Source organism: Harpia harpyja, chromosome 10, assembly GCF_026419915.1.
Source record: "Harpia harpyja isolate bHarHar1 chromosome 10, bHarHar1 primary haplotype, whole genome shotgun sequence".
Taxonomy (NCBI): Eukaryota; Metazoa; Chordata; class Aves; order Accipitriformes; family Accipitridae; genus Harpia; species Harpia harpyja.
Genome location: NC_068949.1, coordinates 23,786,918 through 23,802,698, shown reverse-complemented (window position 1 = coordinate 23,802,698; position 15,781 = coordinate 23,786,918). Strand labels below are relative to the sequence as shown.

At 49.0% G+C, this 15,781-nt stretch overlaps 1 protein-coding gene across 4 annotated transcripts in view; it reads left to right on the top strand.

Moving 5' to 3' along the window:
• Nucleotides 1–1,968: 1,968 nt before the first annotated feature.
• The window catches only part of TLL2 (tolloid like 2), a 99,858-nt gene continuing 86,045 nt past the window's right edge, over nucleotides 1,969–15,781 (top strand). For all 4 annotated transcript variants that reach the window (XM_052799806.1, XM_052799803.1, XM_052799807.1 and 1 more), the window contains exon 1: nucleotides 1,969–2,160. In XM_052799806.1, the coding sequence (XP_052655766.1) occupies nucleotides 2,010–2,160 (151 nt within the window). In that variant the 5' untranslated portion in view covers nucleotides 1,969–2,009. The remainder of the gene's footprint in view (nucleotides 2,161–15,781) is intronic.

The following is a 15,781-nucleotide window of genomic DNA, read 5'->3' as shown; positions in this document are numbered from 1 at the left end:
AAAGATTCTGAGGTGTTGGTGGATACCTGACTGCCATCACCTTGATTATAGCCCCCAGAAAACAAAGATTAGACAGAAAAACATTGGTGTTAGAAGTTTTCCTCAGGGTGTTTCTTGTGCAGAGGATAGGATCGCATCCATCACGTGCACAAAAATGTCTCATGCTATAAAGATTTTTAGAGTGCCCTTACTGTAATGTCTTGTACCTTGCTGGTAGTTGTGTACATGACATCTGGTTCTTACCTTTCTTGACCTCTCCCTCTGGGTAGTTATACGGGCTGTGTCTCTTCAGTGCTGTGTGTTACAGGAGATAGGTGGAGAACCTGATGCTTGGGGTGGAAGGCGGGTAACTCATGTCAGCCTCCCCTTGCTGTGGGAGGGAGTCTCCTCCACGCTCCCCAGCCAGCTGTTTGTCTTTACCTGATGGGCTTTTCACCAGCTGTAGAAAACTCTGTTGTGTTTGATCAGCAGAGCTTTTGACCGTGGTCTTCATGCCAGGGTTTGATGCAGCCTTTTTGGCTTCCGTGAAGGTTTGAAGATTATATTAATTTCCTGACTTTATCTTTTCTGGGAAGCCAATATTAAATGGGGGGTGGGGGAGAGAGGCAGGAATGGTTTGCAGTAGCCTGCATTGCTGCTGAGGAGATGCCTGAATCATGTTATGCCTTTTATGCTCAGGTATCATTCATTGCTATAGACTAGAAGAGAAGTGACAAATTTATGGATAGCTGATGGCAAGCCATCATCTGGTGGAGTGAAGGGAGGGTTTGGAGCCAGTGCTGCAACAGGAGACACTGCTCGAAGATCCTGCTGTGGGAGCTTGGAAGTACACAGCTGAAGCAGCAAAGAGTTATGGCACAGGGAGATTGTGGTATGCACTTCACCCCAAGAACCTCCTCTGCTCACCGGTATAGCGTCTGTACTGTCTTTGCCTAATGCTGCGTCTGTTGAGGCACGAGGATAGGTGAGCGACCCGTAACTACTGCTGCAGTCTCAGACTGTCACGTCTTGTTCAACTGCCCTATGCAGTGTTGAATTCATATGGAAGCACCTGGCTGGCCCTTGTGAGACGACTCTTAAGACTCTTCAGCATCCAGTGAGGTGGCTGGGCTTCAGGCATCCGCCCTTTCCCCACAGAGTCACTGTGTAAATAGCAGAGACATCCCTCCTGTGTGGACTACCTCCACCACAAGCCAGCAGCCCTGAAGTAGGATGCATTCCAATGTGTTACCCCATGCTCCGCTGTTAAAGCTGTCTGAGGTACCGTACAGCCTTGGGCAGCTGGGGTCCACCAGCTCAGATACCACGGTGTAGATTTTGATGCAGCTGAGCATCTCGCACACGATCCATCTGCCTGATTTCCCAGGCCTCGCTGTATATGGATCATCCCAAAGCCCAAATTTCCAGTAAAACAGCCCAGTTGCTCCTGAAACCTGCTGTAATGCGCTTAAAAAGCAGCCGAGAGGGGACAGATGCACACCCTGACGTTTTGTCCCACCTTTCTTAATTTCTCCCGTTCTTTAATTTGGTTCTTCTTGCCCCATCTTTCTCCATCCATGCTCTTGCAACTCTGCTGACGCACGGGTTTTAAGGCCGTGATGCAAAATCTTGTTTCTCCTGGCAGCAGATGAGCTATTTCTCTTCAGCTGCCCCTGAAACAACGATTATCTCGAGGGGAAAAAATAATAATAATAGTAGTAATTATAATATTAATAAATTTTATTTATTTTATTGTTATAATTCGAGCTTTTGCCGCTCAAGTGCGGCAACCGGGAGGGGGGAACGGGGTTCTCCGCCCCCGAGGGGGACCCCCCCCGCCGAGGGGGGTTGCTGCGGGGGGGGGTGGTGGTGTCCCTCGGGGGCGGAGCAGAAGCGCGGGCGCAGACGTGATTGGCTGGCTGTGCCTTGAGTGACAGCATCGCCGTGTCCCCCGCCTCCCGCGGTGCCGGCGGCTGCTGTCGCCGCGCAGTGCCCGCAACCGGGGCAGCCGTGCCTCCTTCTCCGCCGCTATGGGCCGCGGGGCCGCCCCGCTCCGCCGTTTGCTGTTATCGTTGCTACTTCTACCTACCGCGGGGACGGGCGGACGGGGAGCCGCCTTAACGGTGGGGGAACCGGAGACGGCGGAGGAGCTGATGGAGTACCGCGACCCTTGCAAAGCCGGTAGGGGAGCGGGCGGGCTGCAACTCCGGGAGAAGTTTGCAAGCACGGTGGTGGCGGACAGGTGTCCCTGCGAAACGCTCCTCGCTAGCCCGGTACTGCGCGGGGGGACCGGCCCCGGGCTCACCTGGCCGCGGCGGGACCCACCCCCCACCTCACCCCCCCGCCCCGGCCGGGAGCCGCCTCGGCATCCCGCTGCCCTCCCAAACCCCAGCGGGCTCCCGGTCCCGCCGGTGCGGGGGGTTTCTGGCTGCCCCCCAGCCTGCGCCCCCGCCGCCCCCGTTACCTGCGGGTTGCAGCCCCGGGTAGGAGGCTACGCCTGGGGTTTTCTTAAAAAATTATCCCCTGCTCCCCCCATCTCTTCGCTCACCCACCTGTTATCCGCCCCTCCCACTGAGGTCTCCTCTGCAAAGCCAGGGAAATGCCCAGCGGTGCTTTGCAGTCCGGTGTTGGGTGGTTGGTTTTGTTGGTGTTCCCCCCACCCCCCCCAACCCCACGCTTTTTCTGTGCATTTTTGCAGCCTGTTAGCAGCTGTTCCGACTTGTCCCGGGGTCTGTCCGGCCCGAAGTTGCGGTGCGTGCCCCGGAGAGCAGGAGCACGCCGGCGCTTTGCGGGCTGCCTCCCTGCCGGCGGCTGCACGGGCTGGTGCCGGGGCTCTCCCGGGGCTCCCCGGCGGGCAGGGAGCCGGTGCGGCCAGCCCCGGGCACCCGCCGAGCCTCCCGGGGTATCCGGATACTTTTCTAGTCGCCTGCGTGCGTGTTACCGCATCCTCTCCAGGAAGCCTCCGGCTGCTCCCTCCATCCCTTTTCCAGAGTTTGTCGTTCCCGTGTTAGACTGCGCTCGGTGGTTTCTGAGCTCGTTGTAACCCTTTCTAACCGTTTGATTCTCCAAGAGCTTCTGTCATTCCGAATATCTTAATTCGAAGGGAATATGAACCCAGGTTTTCTCTTTGGAAAACTGGGTGGTACTCTTGATCTGTCTGTTCCTCCGTTCGGTTCCAGCTATCAGAGAACATCGTGAATTGCTTCTCTGCTGGGAAATCGGCAATCGATACCTTGTTAGTCTTGTTCCATTTACAGATAACTTCGTGCAAAGTCCGATTTTCTTAATGCTGTAGAAATCAAAAAAAGGAAGGAGTTTCTTTGTGTGTGGCGTTCTCGGTCTCTCTTTTGAGTTGGGGCTTTGACCCCCAAATGCTCTCCTAGCTGTTCTTCAGTGTCCCTTGGTGATAGCTTCTCTTGTTATCAGCTCTCTCCTGACTGCTTTTAGGGGACTTCTGGCCGTATCTGCTCACATAGATGAGCTCTGTCAAAGCAACGTCTATCAGAGCCCCTCTGTCTTGTATAGCAAGTTGTTTAACTGGCCTTGTATGTGGGCTCTGTTGTGAGTGGTGGATTTTATTCCAAAATTCATCTCAGTCATCTCCTCAGAGTTTTTTTTTGCACAAAACATTTCCTTGATCTGTAAGTCATTTGTGTTTTGATATATAGTTGTGTGTGTGTGTGTGTTAATTCTTTTTAATCAATTTGGGTCCTAGCCCACCCAAACATGCTTTACTGTATTTGTGTCTACTTCTAAATGGTAATGAACTAGTCTCTCTCTCTTTCCAGTGAAACTGGTTGTTAGTGATACAGCTGTGGTTCAGACCTGGAGAGCTGCAGGTACAGTGCTTTGGCCTTTCTGTCTGAAAATGCATTATCTTTGCTTTTTCCTCAAAAGTATGGCATCATCTCCAGTGAGTCTCACTTGTACTTCGGACTGTTGGGTATTACTGTCAGGTCAAGTATGCAGAGGATGAGGAATGCTCCTTTAAGGACCACATGCAGAACACTTACTTTAGAGGACTTACCTACATCAGACAGGGAGCCTGTGGCAGAAAAGGAAAAAAAAAAATTATTTCCCCAACCTGCCATTTACCTGCTTTTGCTGTAAGACCCTTTCTGTGTCCTGCAGTCCCCCCATCTTCCAGGCTCTCTACCTCTCACTTCTGCATGTACACAGAGAAGAGCCTGGACTGCCAACAGCAGCCTCCCTTCGTTGTACATCCTCATCTCCTCTCCTGGTGGGCAGAAAAACCTTATGTGTGTTATTCCTGTCAATTCAATTCAGTCAGGATCAGTCTCAGAAATGATCTTTATATTCTGATTTCTCAGTGTTTGTCTCTAATACTTTTCCAATGTCTTTTTTCTGATAGAAAGAAAGGAGGAAACAAGACCTCTGGAGGTCACACAGTCCTTTTCTGGAGCCCAGGACCAGGCTGGTGTTTCTGACCGTGCTGGCACACATCTGTCTGTGGTGGAGGCTGCCAGGCAGCCTAGCCCAGCACTGCTTTGGCTTTCCTGTTGTCTGACCTGAGGCTCCAGTCCTGCAGTTTAAGTCTGCCTTTTTCACCCAGTCTGCTGGGTGTGGAGGACAGTGTGGTGCCTTCTGCTTTGCTGCAGCCTTTTTCACTGGTGAGCACCGTTACCGGCTTTCTCAAGTTTCAGTCTTCTTTTCTGTAGAAGAAAAAGACTCTGGCTCTTTCAGTCTGTCCTGACTGGCTGTATTTCCTGGCTCTCTGATCCAGTTTCTCTCCTTGTGGGTTGTATCAACCTAAAGTGCAGAGCACTGAGGGAACAAGACACTCCTTATGCGCTATGTACCTGTCTCTGTGCACTGAATGGCTCCACTTTTTAAAGTCAGCCCCAAAGAAAGCAAGCAGGACTTGTACCACATGGACCCATGTTAGACCCTGTCTCTCCTCCTCCCCCTGCCTTGCATTCGCAGCCTTCTTTCTCTTCCAGTACTAGACCATCAGGAGAGCTAGGCAGGTGTTCACTGCTGCAAACGCCATCCCAAAGGGTTAGTTCAGCCAAGATTAATGAGTGAAGAGATCTGTTTCTGTAATGAGATGAGGTGAAGACAACTCTGATGGAGTTGTCCCTCCAAGACGGGCTATGTCAGGGCTGTTGTCTAATGCCTATGAAGGAAGTCTATCATGCTCTGTTCCTGAGGTGCTATAGCAGTGTGTCCTGGTTTCAGCTGGGATAGAGTTAATTTTCTTTCTAGTAGCTGGTATAGTGTTATGTTTTGGATTAGTATGAGAATAATATTGATAACACACTGATGTTTTCAGTTGTTGCTACGTAGTGTTTAGACTAAGTGAAGGATTTGTCAGCTTCTCATGCCCAGCCAGCAAGAAGGCTGGAGGGGCACAAGAAGTTGGGAGAGGACACAGCCAGGACAGCTGACCCAAACTGGCCAACAGGGTATTCCATACCATGTGATGTCATGCCCAGTATATAAACTGGAGGGAGTTGGCCTGGAGGGGCAGATCGCTGCTCAGGAACTAACTGGGCATTGGGCAGTGAATGGTGAGCAATTGCATTGTGCATCACTTGTTTTGTATATTCCAATTCTTTTATTATTATTATTGTCATTATTGTTGTTGTTGTTGTTATTTTCTTCCTTTGTGTCCTATTAAACTGTCCTTATCTCAACCCACGAGTTTTACTTTTTTCTGATTCTCTCCCCCATCCCACTGGGTGGGGGGAGTGAGCAAGCAGCTGCATGGCGCTTGGTTGCCAGCTGCGGTTAAACCACGACACAGTGACAAGTCTTCTTAACTTCCTTGGGCCTGAGTTTCTCCATTGGTGGGACACTGTCAGTATTTGTCTGGAAGCATGACTGGCGAGAGGGTAATGATTGCAGACGTGCTGTGAAAAGCTCAGGTGCCTGGTATGTTTTGCGAGGAAAAGTTTTTGATGGTCTGTGGAAACAGCTGGCACTGTGAGACTTGTGGTGATGTTTCCATTGATGCTGTAGGCACAGGCCCCTGTGCACAGTCTTGTGGCTGCAGATTGTATGCAGGCTCTTAGCCCATTGCAAAGACAAACTGCTGCTCCACTTACGTGTTTTCCAAAGCTGTTAAAACTATAGTGCTTTACTTCTTTTTTGCTGGAGGCTAATGGCTGTGACCCAGAGGCCGTGATGGATTTAGACCTGGCAGGTTATGAAGTGAAAGCTTGCCAGTTCCTCACCCCTGCAGCTTGTGCCCTGAGGTTGAGTGCAGACTGTCGATGGTTGATCTGCTAGATGGGGAGTGAAAAGCCTGGCACATGCTCCTCTCTGTTGCATTAGCTAAGGGTGTAATAATCTCCAGCAGCAAAGCAGGATGGACAGCACAGGGCAGTAACCTCCTAAATCACTGCAACTACTGAGCTACTGGTATAAACACATGCCCAGTTACCAGGGCTCAGTCGATGGGCCATAACTCCACTGCTGCTCAACCTCTTAACTCCAGCTGTCCAGGATTTCCTTTTCCTAATCTGTGTCTGCTTCCCTGCCTTTTTGATAGGGTAGAAAGAGAGGGGAAAATGCCTGAATGGTTGATAAAGGGACAGTTGAGGCAGGGCTGCACTGTCGGTTTGAGTTGCTAGGGGAGGTGACAGTGCTGACTCTGCTGGGTGGGTTTTGCTGAGTGTTGCAGCAGGTCACTGGAGCTTTTCAAAGGGAATGGTACAAAGGTTCCTGCCCAGATCTGCTCCATTATAGATGGAAAAGTGTCGTAAGCCTGACGTGCTTCGGATAGATCTGCTGCTTAGAGGGTCCAGCTAAGGATACCCAGGCCAGGGTGCAGGTCTGAGGGAGGTTGCCTGACAGACAGGCAGCAGGAAGAACTATTGATGCCTGGTAAACAAAACAAGCGCATCCTTCTGGGGCTCCTCAGGCAAACTGGAACCAAAGGAATTAAATAGGCTGTAATTTGTTCTGGTAGTTATTTTGAGAGCTGGGCGCTGAATAACTTGTTCCCTGGATGTTTACAGACTCAATGACCCCTTCCCTCCAGGGGCAACCCTGTGATGAGGCTCTTTTCCACTTGCCAAATCAGCAGGTGAGGAGAAAAAGCTGCAGATTGGTCTCAGCATCTCGGTTCCTGGGTACTTTGGCTCCTAGTATGGTGCCTGCTGCCCTTTGTGAGCTGGATTTGCAGTGTTGCTTCCCAAGGCCTGGCATTTCCCTTGGTAGTTCATCTTCCAGGGTGTGATCCATTGAGGGTGTCCTGTGTTGGAGTCCGCTGTTTCTGTCTGTTCCGGCTAGGCTGTTTATTCTTGTATGACATATCTTGTCTATAGGCTGACAGAGTCTGGACACGGGCCAGCCTGCAAGTCTTGACTCCCAGGCCAAGCAGGCGATGCAGTGTTTCTCCGTGCAGGTGTTTGCGTTAGCAGACAGGCAGATCTGCCTGCCTAGCCGTGTGCTCCTGAGGCAGAGACCAAAAGGGTCTCAGACTCCTGCTGCCTGTGCATGTCTCAAGTACCCTTCAGGGGGGTTTGCATTGCTGAGGAGAGCCAGACTGAAGAGGAATTGCATATAGGTGCAAAATGAGCCTTGCAAGCAAGTTCAGCTTCTTTCTGTGAGACTTTGATCAGAGAAATGCCTTTTGCTCTGGGCTGTTGCTTGCAGTGCTCCTGAGCAAGCAGAGCCTGGTGTGGGAAGGCTGCAAAATGGGAGCGGGCTCTGGCAGGGAGGTAGCACCTGGAAAGTGAGTTAGTCCCTATGGATATTGTAGAGTGCTGGGGATGTGAGCTCAGAAGGGGAAGAACTGAGGCAAGAGGTACGAGGGGGCACCGTTAGGGAATTGAGCAGTAGACGCATCTCTCCTGTTTCTTTATCACTAGAAAAGTTGTTAGAGAAGCAGTTTGGCAATGATAGTGCAGCTTTTCCTGCCAAACCACTGCTCCTTCAAGCGTGGATGCTGCTTGCTCAGTTGCAGGGTACCACTGTGCATCCCTGTTCCTGCTCCATCTGCTGATTTGATCCACCAGCTTCTAAATGCCCCACGGCAGGGGTCTCACACCCCGAGTGCTGTCCTGAGAGAAGCTCTCACAGAGACACGTAACTTATGCTTTACTGTCATTCTGTTCCTCCTAGCTCTCCCTCTGTATAGGTGCGGTGCCTTTTGTTCTGGAGCAAATTTCATTTGGGTTGTGGTGCAAGCATCTGAAGTCACATACAGACATTTCTGTGGGCACCTGAGGAATTTGCTGTTAGGAACTGAAAGCCTTGAGGGGGTATGTCGTGGTTTAACCCCAGCCAGCAACTAAACACCACGCAGCCGCTCACTCACTCCCCCCCCACCCAGTGGGATGGGGGAGAAAATCGGGAAAAGAAGCAAAACCCGTGGGTTGAGATAAGAACGGTTTAATAGAACAGAAAAGAAGAAACTAATAATGATAATGATAACACTAATAAAATGACAACAGCAATAATGAAAGGATTGGAATGTACAAATGATGCGCAGTGCAATTGCTCACCACCCGCTGACCGACACCCAGCCAGTCCCCAAGTGGCGAATCCCTGCCCCCCACTTCCCCGTTCCTATACTGGATGGGACGTCCCATGGTATGGAATACCCCGTTGGCCAGTTTGGGTCAGGTGCCCTGGCTGTGTCCTGTGCCAACTTCTTGTGCCCCTCCAGCTTTCTCACTGGCTGGGCATGAGAAGCTGAAAAATCCTTGACATTAGTCTAAACACTACTGAGCAACAACTGAAAACATCAGTGTTATCAACATTCTTCGCTCTGAACTCAAAACATAGCACTGTACCAGCTACTAGGAAGACAGTTAACTCTATCCCAGCTGAAACCAGGATAGGGTAATTAAATGAGAAAGTGGAGAGAGGATCTGTAAAGTCCAGGTCGCTTGAATATTGCCTGGGTTTTGAGTGTGATGCAACTGCTGTTTTCTCTGTTGGAAGCACAGATCAGTCATGTTAGCGGGGCAACTTGAAAGCTCTTTGCAGGCTGCACTGTGGATCCAGCCCACTCAGCTCTTGATGAGGGCCTTCCTGCAATCTCACAAGTTGTCCTGTTCAGTTTGGCAATGGTGGGAGCACTGGTAGAGCATGTGCCAACCTGCCCTTTGCTTCGGAATCCCAGATTCCTGTGGAGGAATCTCATTTGCATCTTACAGATTTTCCATAAAGCTTTGAGGCTTCTGAGCTGGCATGGAAAGCCTAAGGGAGCTGCAGTGCAGCTGTGGTGAGGGTACCAGTGCCTCTGGTGTGGGGCTCTGAGTTGTAAAAGTTGGTGGTGGGAGCCAACAGCTTACCCAAGGGCAGTCAGTGTGGTGGTGGCAGTGCTGGGAGCTGAATCTTAGTCTCCTGACATTAGAAGTCATGTGGGCTTCCAGAAAATAAAGTTTCCTTCCTCCTTTCTTTGCCACCAATAGTTACATGTGTGCTTTGAGGGAAGAGTCTGGGATGTAATGCAGTCTGTGGATTCCTCGATGCTGATGCAAACATTTATAGAGGTAGGAGAAAGCTCTCAACCAGCAATCATTCCCCTTATGTTTTTTCCCCAGTAGGTTGCAGGAAGGGTTAAATGCTCAAGGAGGAAGTTGACTGAGTCTTTTTGGGTGGTCTGGGAAAGAATGAGAGAACGGACTATTCAGTCTTTAATTTACCTGCTTTGGGGAGGTGACAGCAGTTACAGAACGGAAAACAGGTGGGTGAGGACTCGTGGAGACACTGTCTTTATACACGCATTCAGCAATGCAGCCGTTTGCTGTTGAGGAGGCTGTATTTCACAGTGAGGTAGAACTGTAGCAAAAGCTTCCTCCTCAAAGGGAAGGTTTAAGGTGGCTTTTATTATAATCCTAGCCAAGCACAAGCTAATGGCTGTGGCTTAAAAAAAAATAACCACCAAACATTTTCTTGCAGCTGAGATTCCAAGGTAGAGAAGCCATTAGCCTGGGGAATTTGAGAGCAAAACCTTATTATCACTGGGAAACGAAGCACTTGAGATCTGGGTCTGAAGTCCTTCCAGTGTTTAGCTGCCTACTTGGGATCTGACAAAACCATGCTTGTTGTTTGACACTTCTTGGGCTGTGTTGGATCTGCTTGTCCTGCATGAGATGTAACACTCAGTGCTATACCTACACCTTGGGATTTAGCAATGGACAGGACAAGGGATGGGCAAATTTAGGACAGGGGGCTTTTTTTTTTTTTCCTTAAAGAAGGCTGGTAGGGTGGGGAAGAGGTGCTTGGAGTTGTCATGGATACTTCTCTGCAAAGACCTTGTAGAGCTTTTATTGAACTTTGTAGACTGGGGGCAGTTCACAGGTGTATGCCCTTAGCCATAGCCTGCCCAGGTTTGAGCAATGAAGACTGTTTGTTCCTCAGGTGTTCTGTGGCATAAAATTAGTAAGTCAGAGAGCCCCAGCTAAAGGCATTTAGAAAGTGTGCTGCAAGTCTTCCAGGCTTCAAAAGTCTACAAAGCCGATGATTTTGGTTTGAGGCACTTAACTGCTTGTGTAATTATATTCTACTTTTGTAGCTGTGCTTGGAGTTTTTGTTCTCTTCTTGTCCTAACCTCTTGTGCAGTGTGCCTATGCCTTGCTGGACGGCTAAGGCAAGAACTAGCTGCATTTTACTGGTAAGCCTCCTCTTTCTCACTGCTAAAACTGTGCTTGTGGGTGTCTCCCAGGAGAGTGGCTGCTGCCCCAGCCTGGGGAAGAGCTGTGTGACTACAAATACCTGCTGCAGCGTGTTCAGGCTCACACATTTGTACCTGGGGAAACTGCAGGTGCTGTGTGCCTGATATACTGGATTTTCTAGCCTCCTTTCTCTAATACATCCATTTATATTTTTTTTTTTTTCACATTGTGCTGCAGAGACCCTTGTGCTTTCTGCCTGCTTGCCTGCTTCCCTCTGAGTTTCCCACAGATCCGTTTCAGATGTTGCCCTGTCTCCCTTTTCCTGAAGCTCTCTCTAGTCCCTGCCTGGAGAATTGCTAAAGTCCTCTTCTGCTTTCTGCCTCAGGTGTCCTGCAATGCTTTCTCCCCCAGGCTGTGGGGTACTCCATCTCCTCTCCCACCCCAGCAGTAACTCATGCTGTTCACCCAGTAGTCAGCAGGTTCTTCCATCCTCACTCATGGAACAGAAGCCCTGAGCTATGGTGTGCATTGACCTGCTGTGTTGCTCTTGATGAACTGGTTCTGTGCACCAGGCTGTTTGCTGTAATAGGTGGGCTGCTGTGGTGCCAATCTCCCCTGCCCTTTGGGAAACCAGAGGGAAATGGTGGGGCTGGCTTCTGTGAATCAGAGTCCAGAGCTGTCTGTGCCAAGGGGAGAGCACTGACCTGATGGGGAGGTCTGTATGCTCGTTTTGGAGACAGGCAACCTTGGAAGGAAGGAGGCACCTCTGCCACTGAATGAGCGGGTTGTCCTGGATCATGAGTATTGCAGGTACGAACCTGCAACAAAACTGCTTTCAACTAGTGCTGAAATGTGCTTTCACTGCTCAGAAGGGATGGATGATTGAGCAGAAACTGGCTGCTGTTTTGATGCAGCTACTAGGTCTTCTGGGTTTTTTTGGTTTTTTTCCTCCTTTGTTGTAGCTGAGCTCCCAGAAATGCTGATCTCCAAGGGTGCCTGTATTTTGATGTTCAGATCCACTCTAGCACTTCCTGAAGAGGAATAGTCAATAGAAACCGCTTAAATGCGCAAGGAAGCCCTTGATTAAAGAACTCTCAGTGATTGATTGCTCTTTCTTGGCCAGTTTGTGTCAGCCCAGCTTGGAATGGAGAGAAATGTTTAACTGCATGTTGAGAAGGAAGCCCGCATGAAACCCCAGCCACTGGTAAATCACCTTCTGGTTTGACTGATACAAATTGTCAGAGACCTGCAGCTGCTGCCAGTCCATGAATCAGCTCAGCTTTAGACCCACACAGAAATTCGCATCCTCTCAAGTCATTTTGTATTCGTGTAAATGTCAGCACCCAAGCATCTATTTAACCTCCCCATCCACAAACCCCAAAGCTGCTTGCAGAGCAAACCGTACCACAGTGTTACAAGACAGCAAGTTCAAGACTGCTGAGCATTTTATCTCCTCCTCTTACGAGTTAGTGTTGGAGTATGGTTGAGTCCCTTTGTCTCCTTATTAGAAGCTGGTTGATACGGTCCTGGAGGGTGCTGAGAATTACCTTTCTCCACTTCTCATGTCATAGCTGTGGGTGTTGCCAGTCTCCCACCCCGCCTGCACACAGCATTATGTAATCTGCAGCATTTTCATTTGTTCAGAACTTTGGCAAAATTAGCTGGTTTTGTTGGTATTTTGCATGCTGAATTTCAGATGAGACCTGCTGGGGGTTGTTCATTCATTTCAGAGAGCAGAGTTTGGAGGAGAGAGATTTATTTACAAACTGTGCCCTGGCTCCTGCTAGCAGTGGCTGTACCTGACAGACATGCCTGTCCCTGCTCCAGGGGCAGATGTCTGTTGTGAAAGTTGAGGACTGCCCACACTGATGTGTGTGTTGGCAGGATGCTGTGTGAAGAAGGTATTGGTTCAGCAAAGCATTGGTTTTGCTTAAAAATTCCTCAGATATAAAAATACTTAAATGCACTGGACTTGCAAAGTCAAAACTCCCTCTTGCAGAAATGCCAGCATTATGTCTACTTTGGAGCTTGTGATGTAGCTTCTTGGGCATGTAGGTAGACTGGAATGATGTGACGTGGACCTCTGTCTTGAACAGCTATCCTGTGCAACGAGTCTACTCTGAGACTGCCTCAAATACAGGTAACAAAGGGGACTTCTGGCTGCATTATCTGTGTCTCTGTTGCAGAAGTTGGGTAGTGGGTAGCAAATGAGGCAGCTGCTGCAGGAGAAACTTGGACAACTGCATGGCAGAGGTGTTTGAGCTGTACTGGAGTCAAGAGGCACCAGACTGAGAAACTGCAGTTGGTAAATTCTGGCAGGCAATGGGGGAACGTAATATAGTGACCTACATGTTAGGTGGCCTCTAAAAGGATGGAAATCATGCACCTGCATTTCCCTTACTGAGTAACTTGGGCCTAAGTAGAGCTATTCCTTGGGTGGCCTATTGTCCTGGCTTTGGCTGGGATAGAGTTAATTTTCTTTCTAGTAGCTGGTATAGTGTTACATTTTGGATTCTTGAGAAGAATGTTGATAACGCACTGATGTTTTCAGTTGTTGCTACGTAGTGTTTAGACTAAGTGAAGGATTTGTCAGCTTCTCATGCCCAGCCAGCAAGAAGGCTGGAGGGGCACAAGAAGTTGGGAGAGGACACAGCCAGGACAGCCGACCCAAACTGGCCAAAGGGATATTCCATACCATGTGGTGTCATGCCCAGTATATAAACTGGAGGGAGTTGGCCTGGAGGGGCAGATCGCTGCTCAGGAACTAACTGGGCATTGGGCAGTGAATGGTGAGCAATTGCATTGTGCATCACTTGTTTTGTATATTTCAATTCTTTTATGATTATTATTGTCATTTTATTATTTCTATTATTATCATTATTATTTTCTTCCTTTGTGTCCCATTAAACTGTTCTTATCTCAACCCACAAGTTTTACTTTTTTTCCCCCCAATTCTCTCCCCCATCCCACTGGGTGGGGGGAGTGAGTGAGCGGCTGCATGGTGTTTAGTTGCGGGCTGGGGTTAAACCACGACCCCTGTAGTCAGTAGCTCAAGCTAGATGTGGGCAGGGGAGTGATAAAACAGCAAGGGTCTGTGCTTCTTTTATGGATCCTGTCAGTAGGGCTCCAGTCAGAAGAAACTGCAGTTCAAAGTTATATGCACCTGGCTTTGGATGCCTTTGATACTCCAGAGGTCTTGGTCAGGCTTCTGTGGCCAACAGATCTTATACCCTGCCATTGTCCAGATGCTTCTCTGTTGGTTTGTCTGCTGCCTGTGCATTCCTGACAAGAGTAGCGCACAGCCCTTTAGGTAAAAGTGAGTTTTGAGAGGTTTTGGCCACTGGGCCAAGAGCTTTCTGAGTTATTTGCACAGTGTGACTTGTGGTGCAGTCTGGTTTTTGTGGTTCTATTGCAGTTACTCAGATTAGAGACCCATAGACCATTTTGTTTTGTCTGTGCTGGCACTGCTGACCTGGGAAGAAAGGGATGCTCTGATTCTCGGGGGTGACCCTTCAGGGTGGCTGGGGTGGCCTGTTGGGCTGGCTTTGCCCTGGAAAAGAAGCCCGTTATGTGCTGTGCTGTTGATGTTGGAAGTGTATTTTGCTCAGTGACGCTCTGAGCTGCAGCTGGCCTGTGTATCAAGCTGCTGATGTGTTGTGCAGTTGACCGCTGCCTGGATTTAATCTCTAACCTTTGATTGTTCTTGAAAGCATGTTCTAGGGATTGCATTCCCACCCACACTGCTCCTGTGACCCCTTCCATTTCCTGGGTGTCTAAGTACAGAACAGAAAAGATTCATTAACCTGGCAAGTAACCTCTTTTTATGGGGTAAGTGATTTTCCGTCACGCTTTGTTAGATCCTATTGATTTCTGTTTTTCCCCTCTTTGGCCTCTTCTGCCATATATTCTCTTCTTTGTCATGCTTCAGTAGGAAGGTGATATGTGATATGCTGGGTTTTTTTTCGCTGTTTCCTGGGCAGAGAGCTGGGATCTCCTAAGGCCATTGCTTGAGTGCCCAAGTCTCTCCCTTTTCTTGGAAAGCTTTGTTGTCGAGGTAAACTGCTGGTTAGTAATAGAATGTAAAACCTCCCGGCTGCCCTCTTTTTTCCTTGATGTTGAGAAGAGCATTTTCTGTCCTTTTGCCCTCTTTGCCCATCGTACAATCCCTCATCTCCTGGCAGAGGTGTGACGTGTTTGCCATGGGGTTTGCAAGCATGCGTGAAATGGAGAGCCTCAAACCATCAAGTGTGCCTGGTCTTTCTGTCCTCCTGGGTGGTGTCAGTGGCTGGGTCCTGATGCTTTTGCAGTGCCTGTGTATTTCATAGCTACACCTCTGCTTGGTGTGAAATAGAAGGAGCTGCCAGGTTTGGGCTGTCCCACTGGCTCATTGTTACAGAGGTAGACTGTGGCAAGCGTGAGGGGAAGAGGCATGACCTTGGAGCTGGGTGGGAGGGCTTGGGGGTGTGTCCTGTTTCAGGAGGAACAGGACATTCTGTGCAAAATTCCACCCAGGGAATGGGGAAAGTGTTTTCTTCCCAAGGAGTTCCCCTCCTCCTGTGCACATTTGTGTATTCCTTCCTCTGGACAGTCATCTTTATACTAACGCAGCTACTGCAGAGATAAAATATTACAAAGGTAAATGCTAAATACATGTTCTCTGAGCAGGAGAGCCTGTACCTCAGTTTTGAGAAGGCTGTTGCTGTTTACTAATGTGTTTGATTTTTAGACAGGGCCTTTTTGTGATTCAAGGCACGTATTTCACTAGTTGGAGAAATAGTTTTCCTTCCAAAAGTACACTTTTACCTTTTGTATTAATTTCTCAACTTTCATGGTTCTTGCTGAATTTCTCTTCTATATGCATGAATGTTTTCAGTAGTCTTGTGTAGAAGTACTGCAAATGAAGCATCAAAGACTTAAAATCTAAGGGAGCATTGCTGTTTCTTTTAGGCTTTTGTATTGTTACAGGAAGCCGTATTCCGAAGAAACGGTTGGCCTTTGCACTGTCCACTGGCCTAGCCTGTCCTAGTGCTGCTCAGGTTCAGCTGATCAGAATGAGGACCTCTGCCCAAAAAGAGAAATAAAGCTTGCTGTGGCAAGGTTTGTCATCTAGGTTGTCCTGAAGGAAGATGCATGAAGAACAGATCCTATTAATTTACAAATGTTAGGCTGCACTTTCCCTAAAATAGGAAATTAAAGCCTGAGGGATC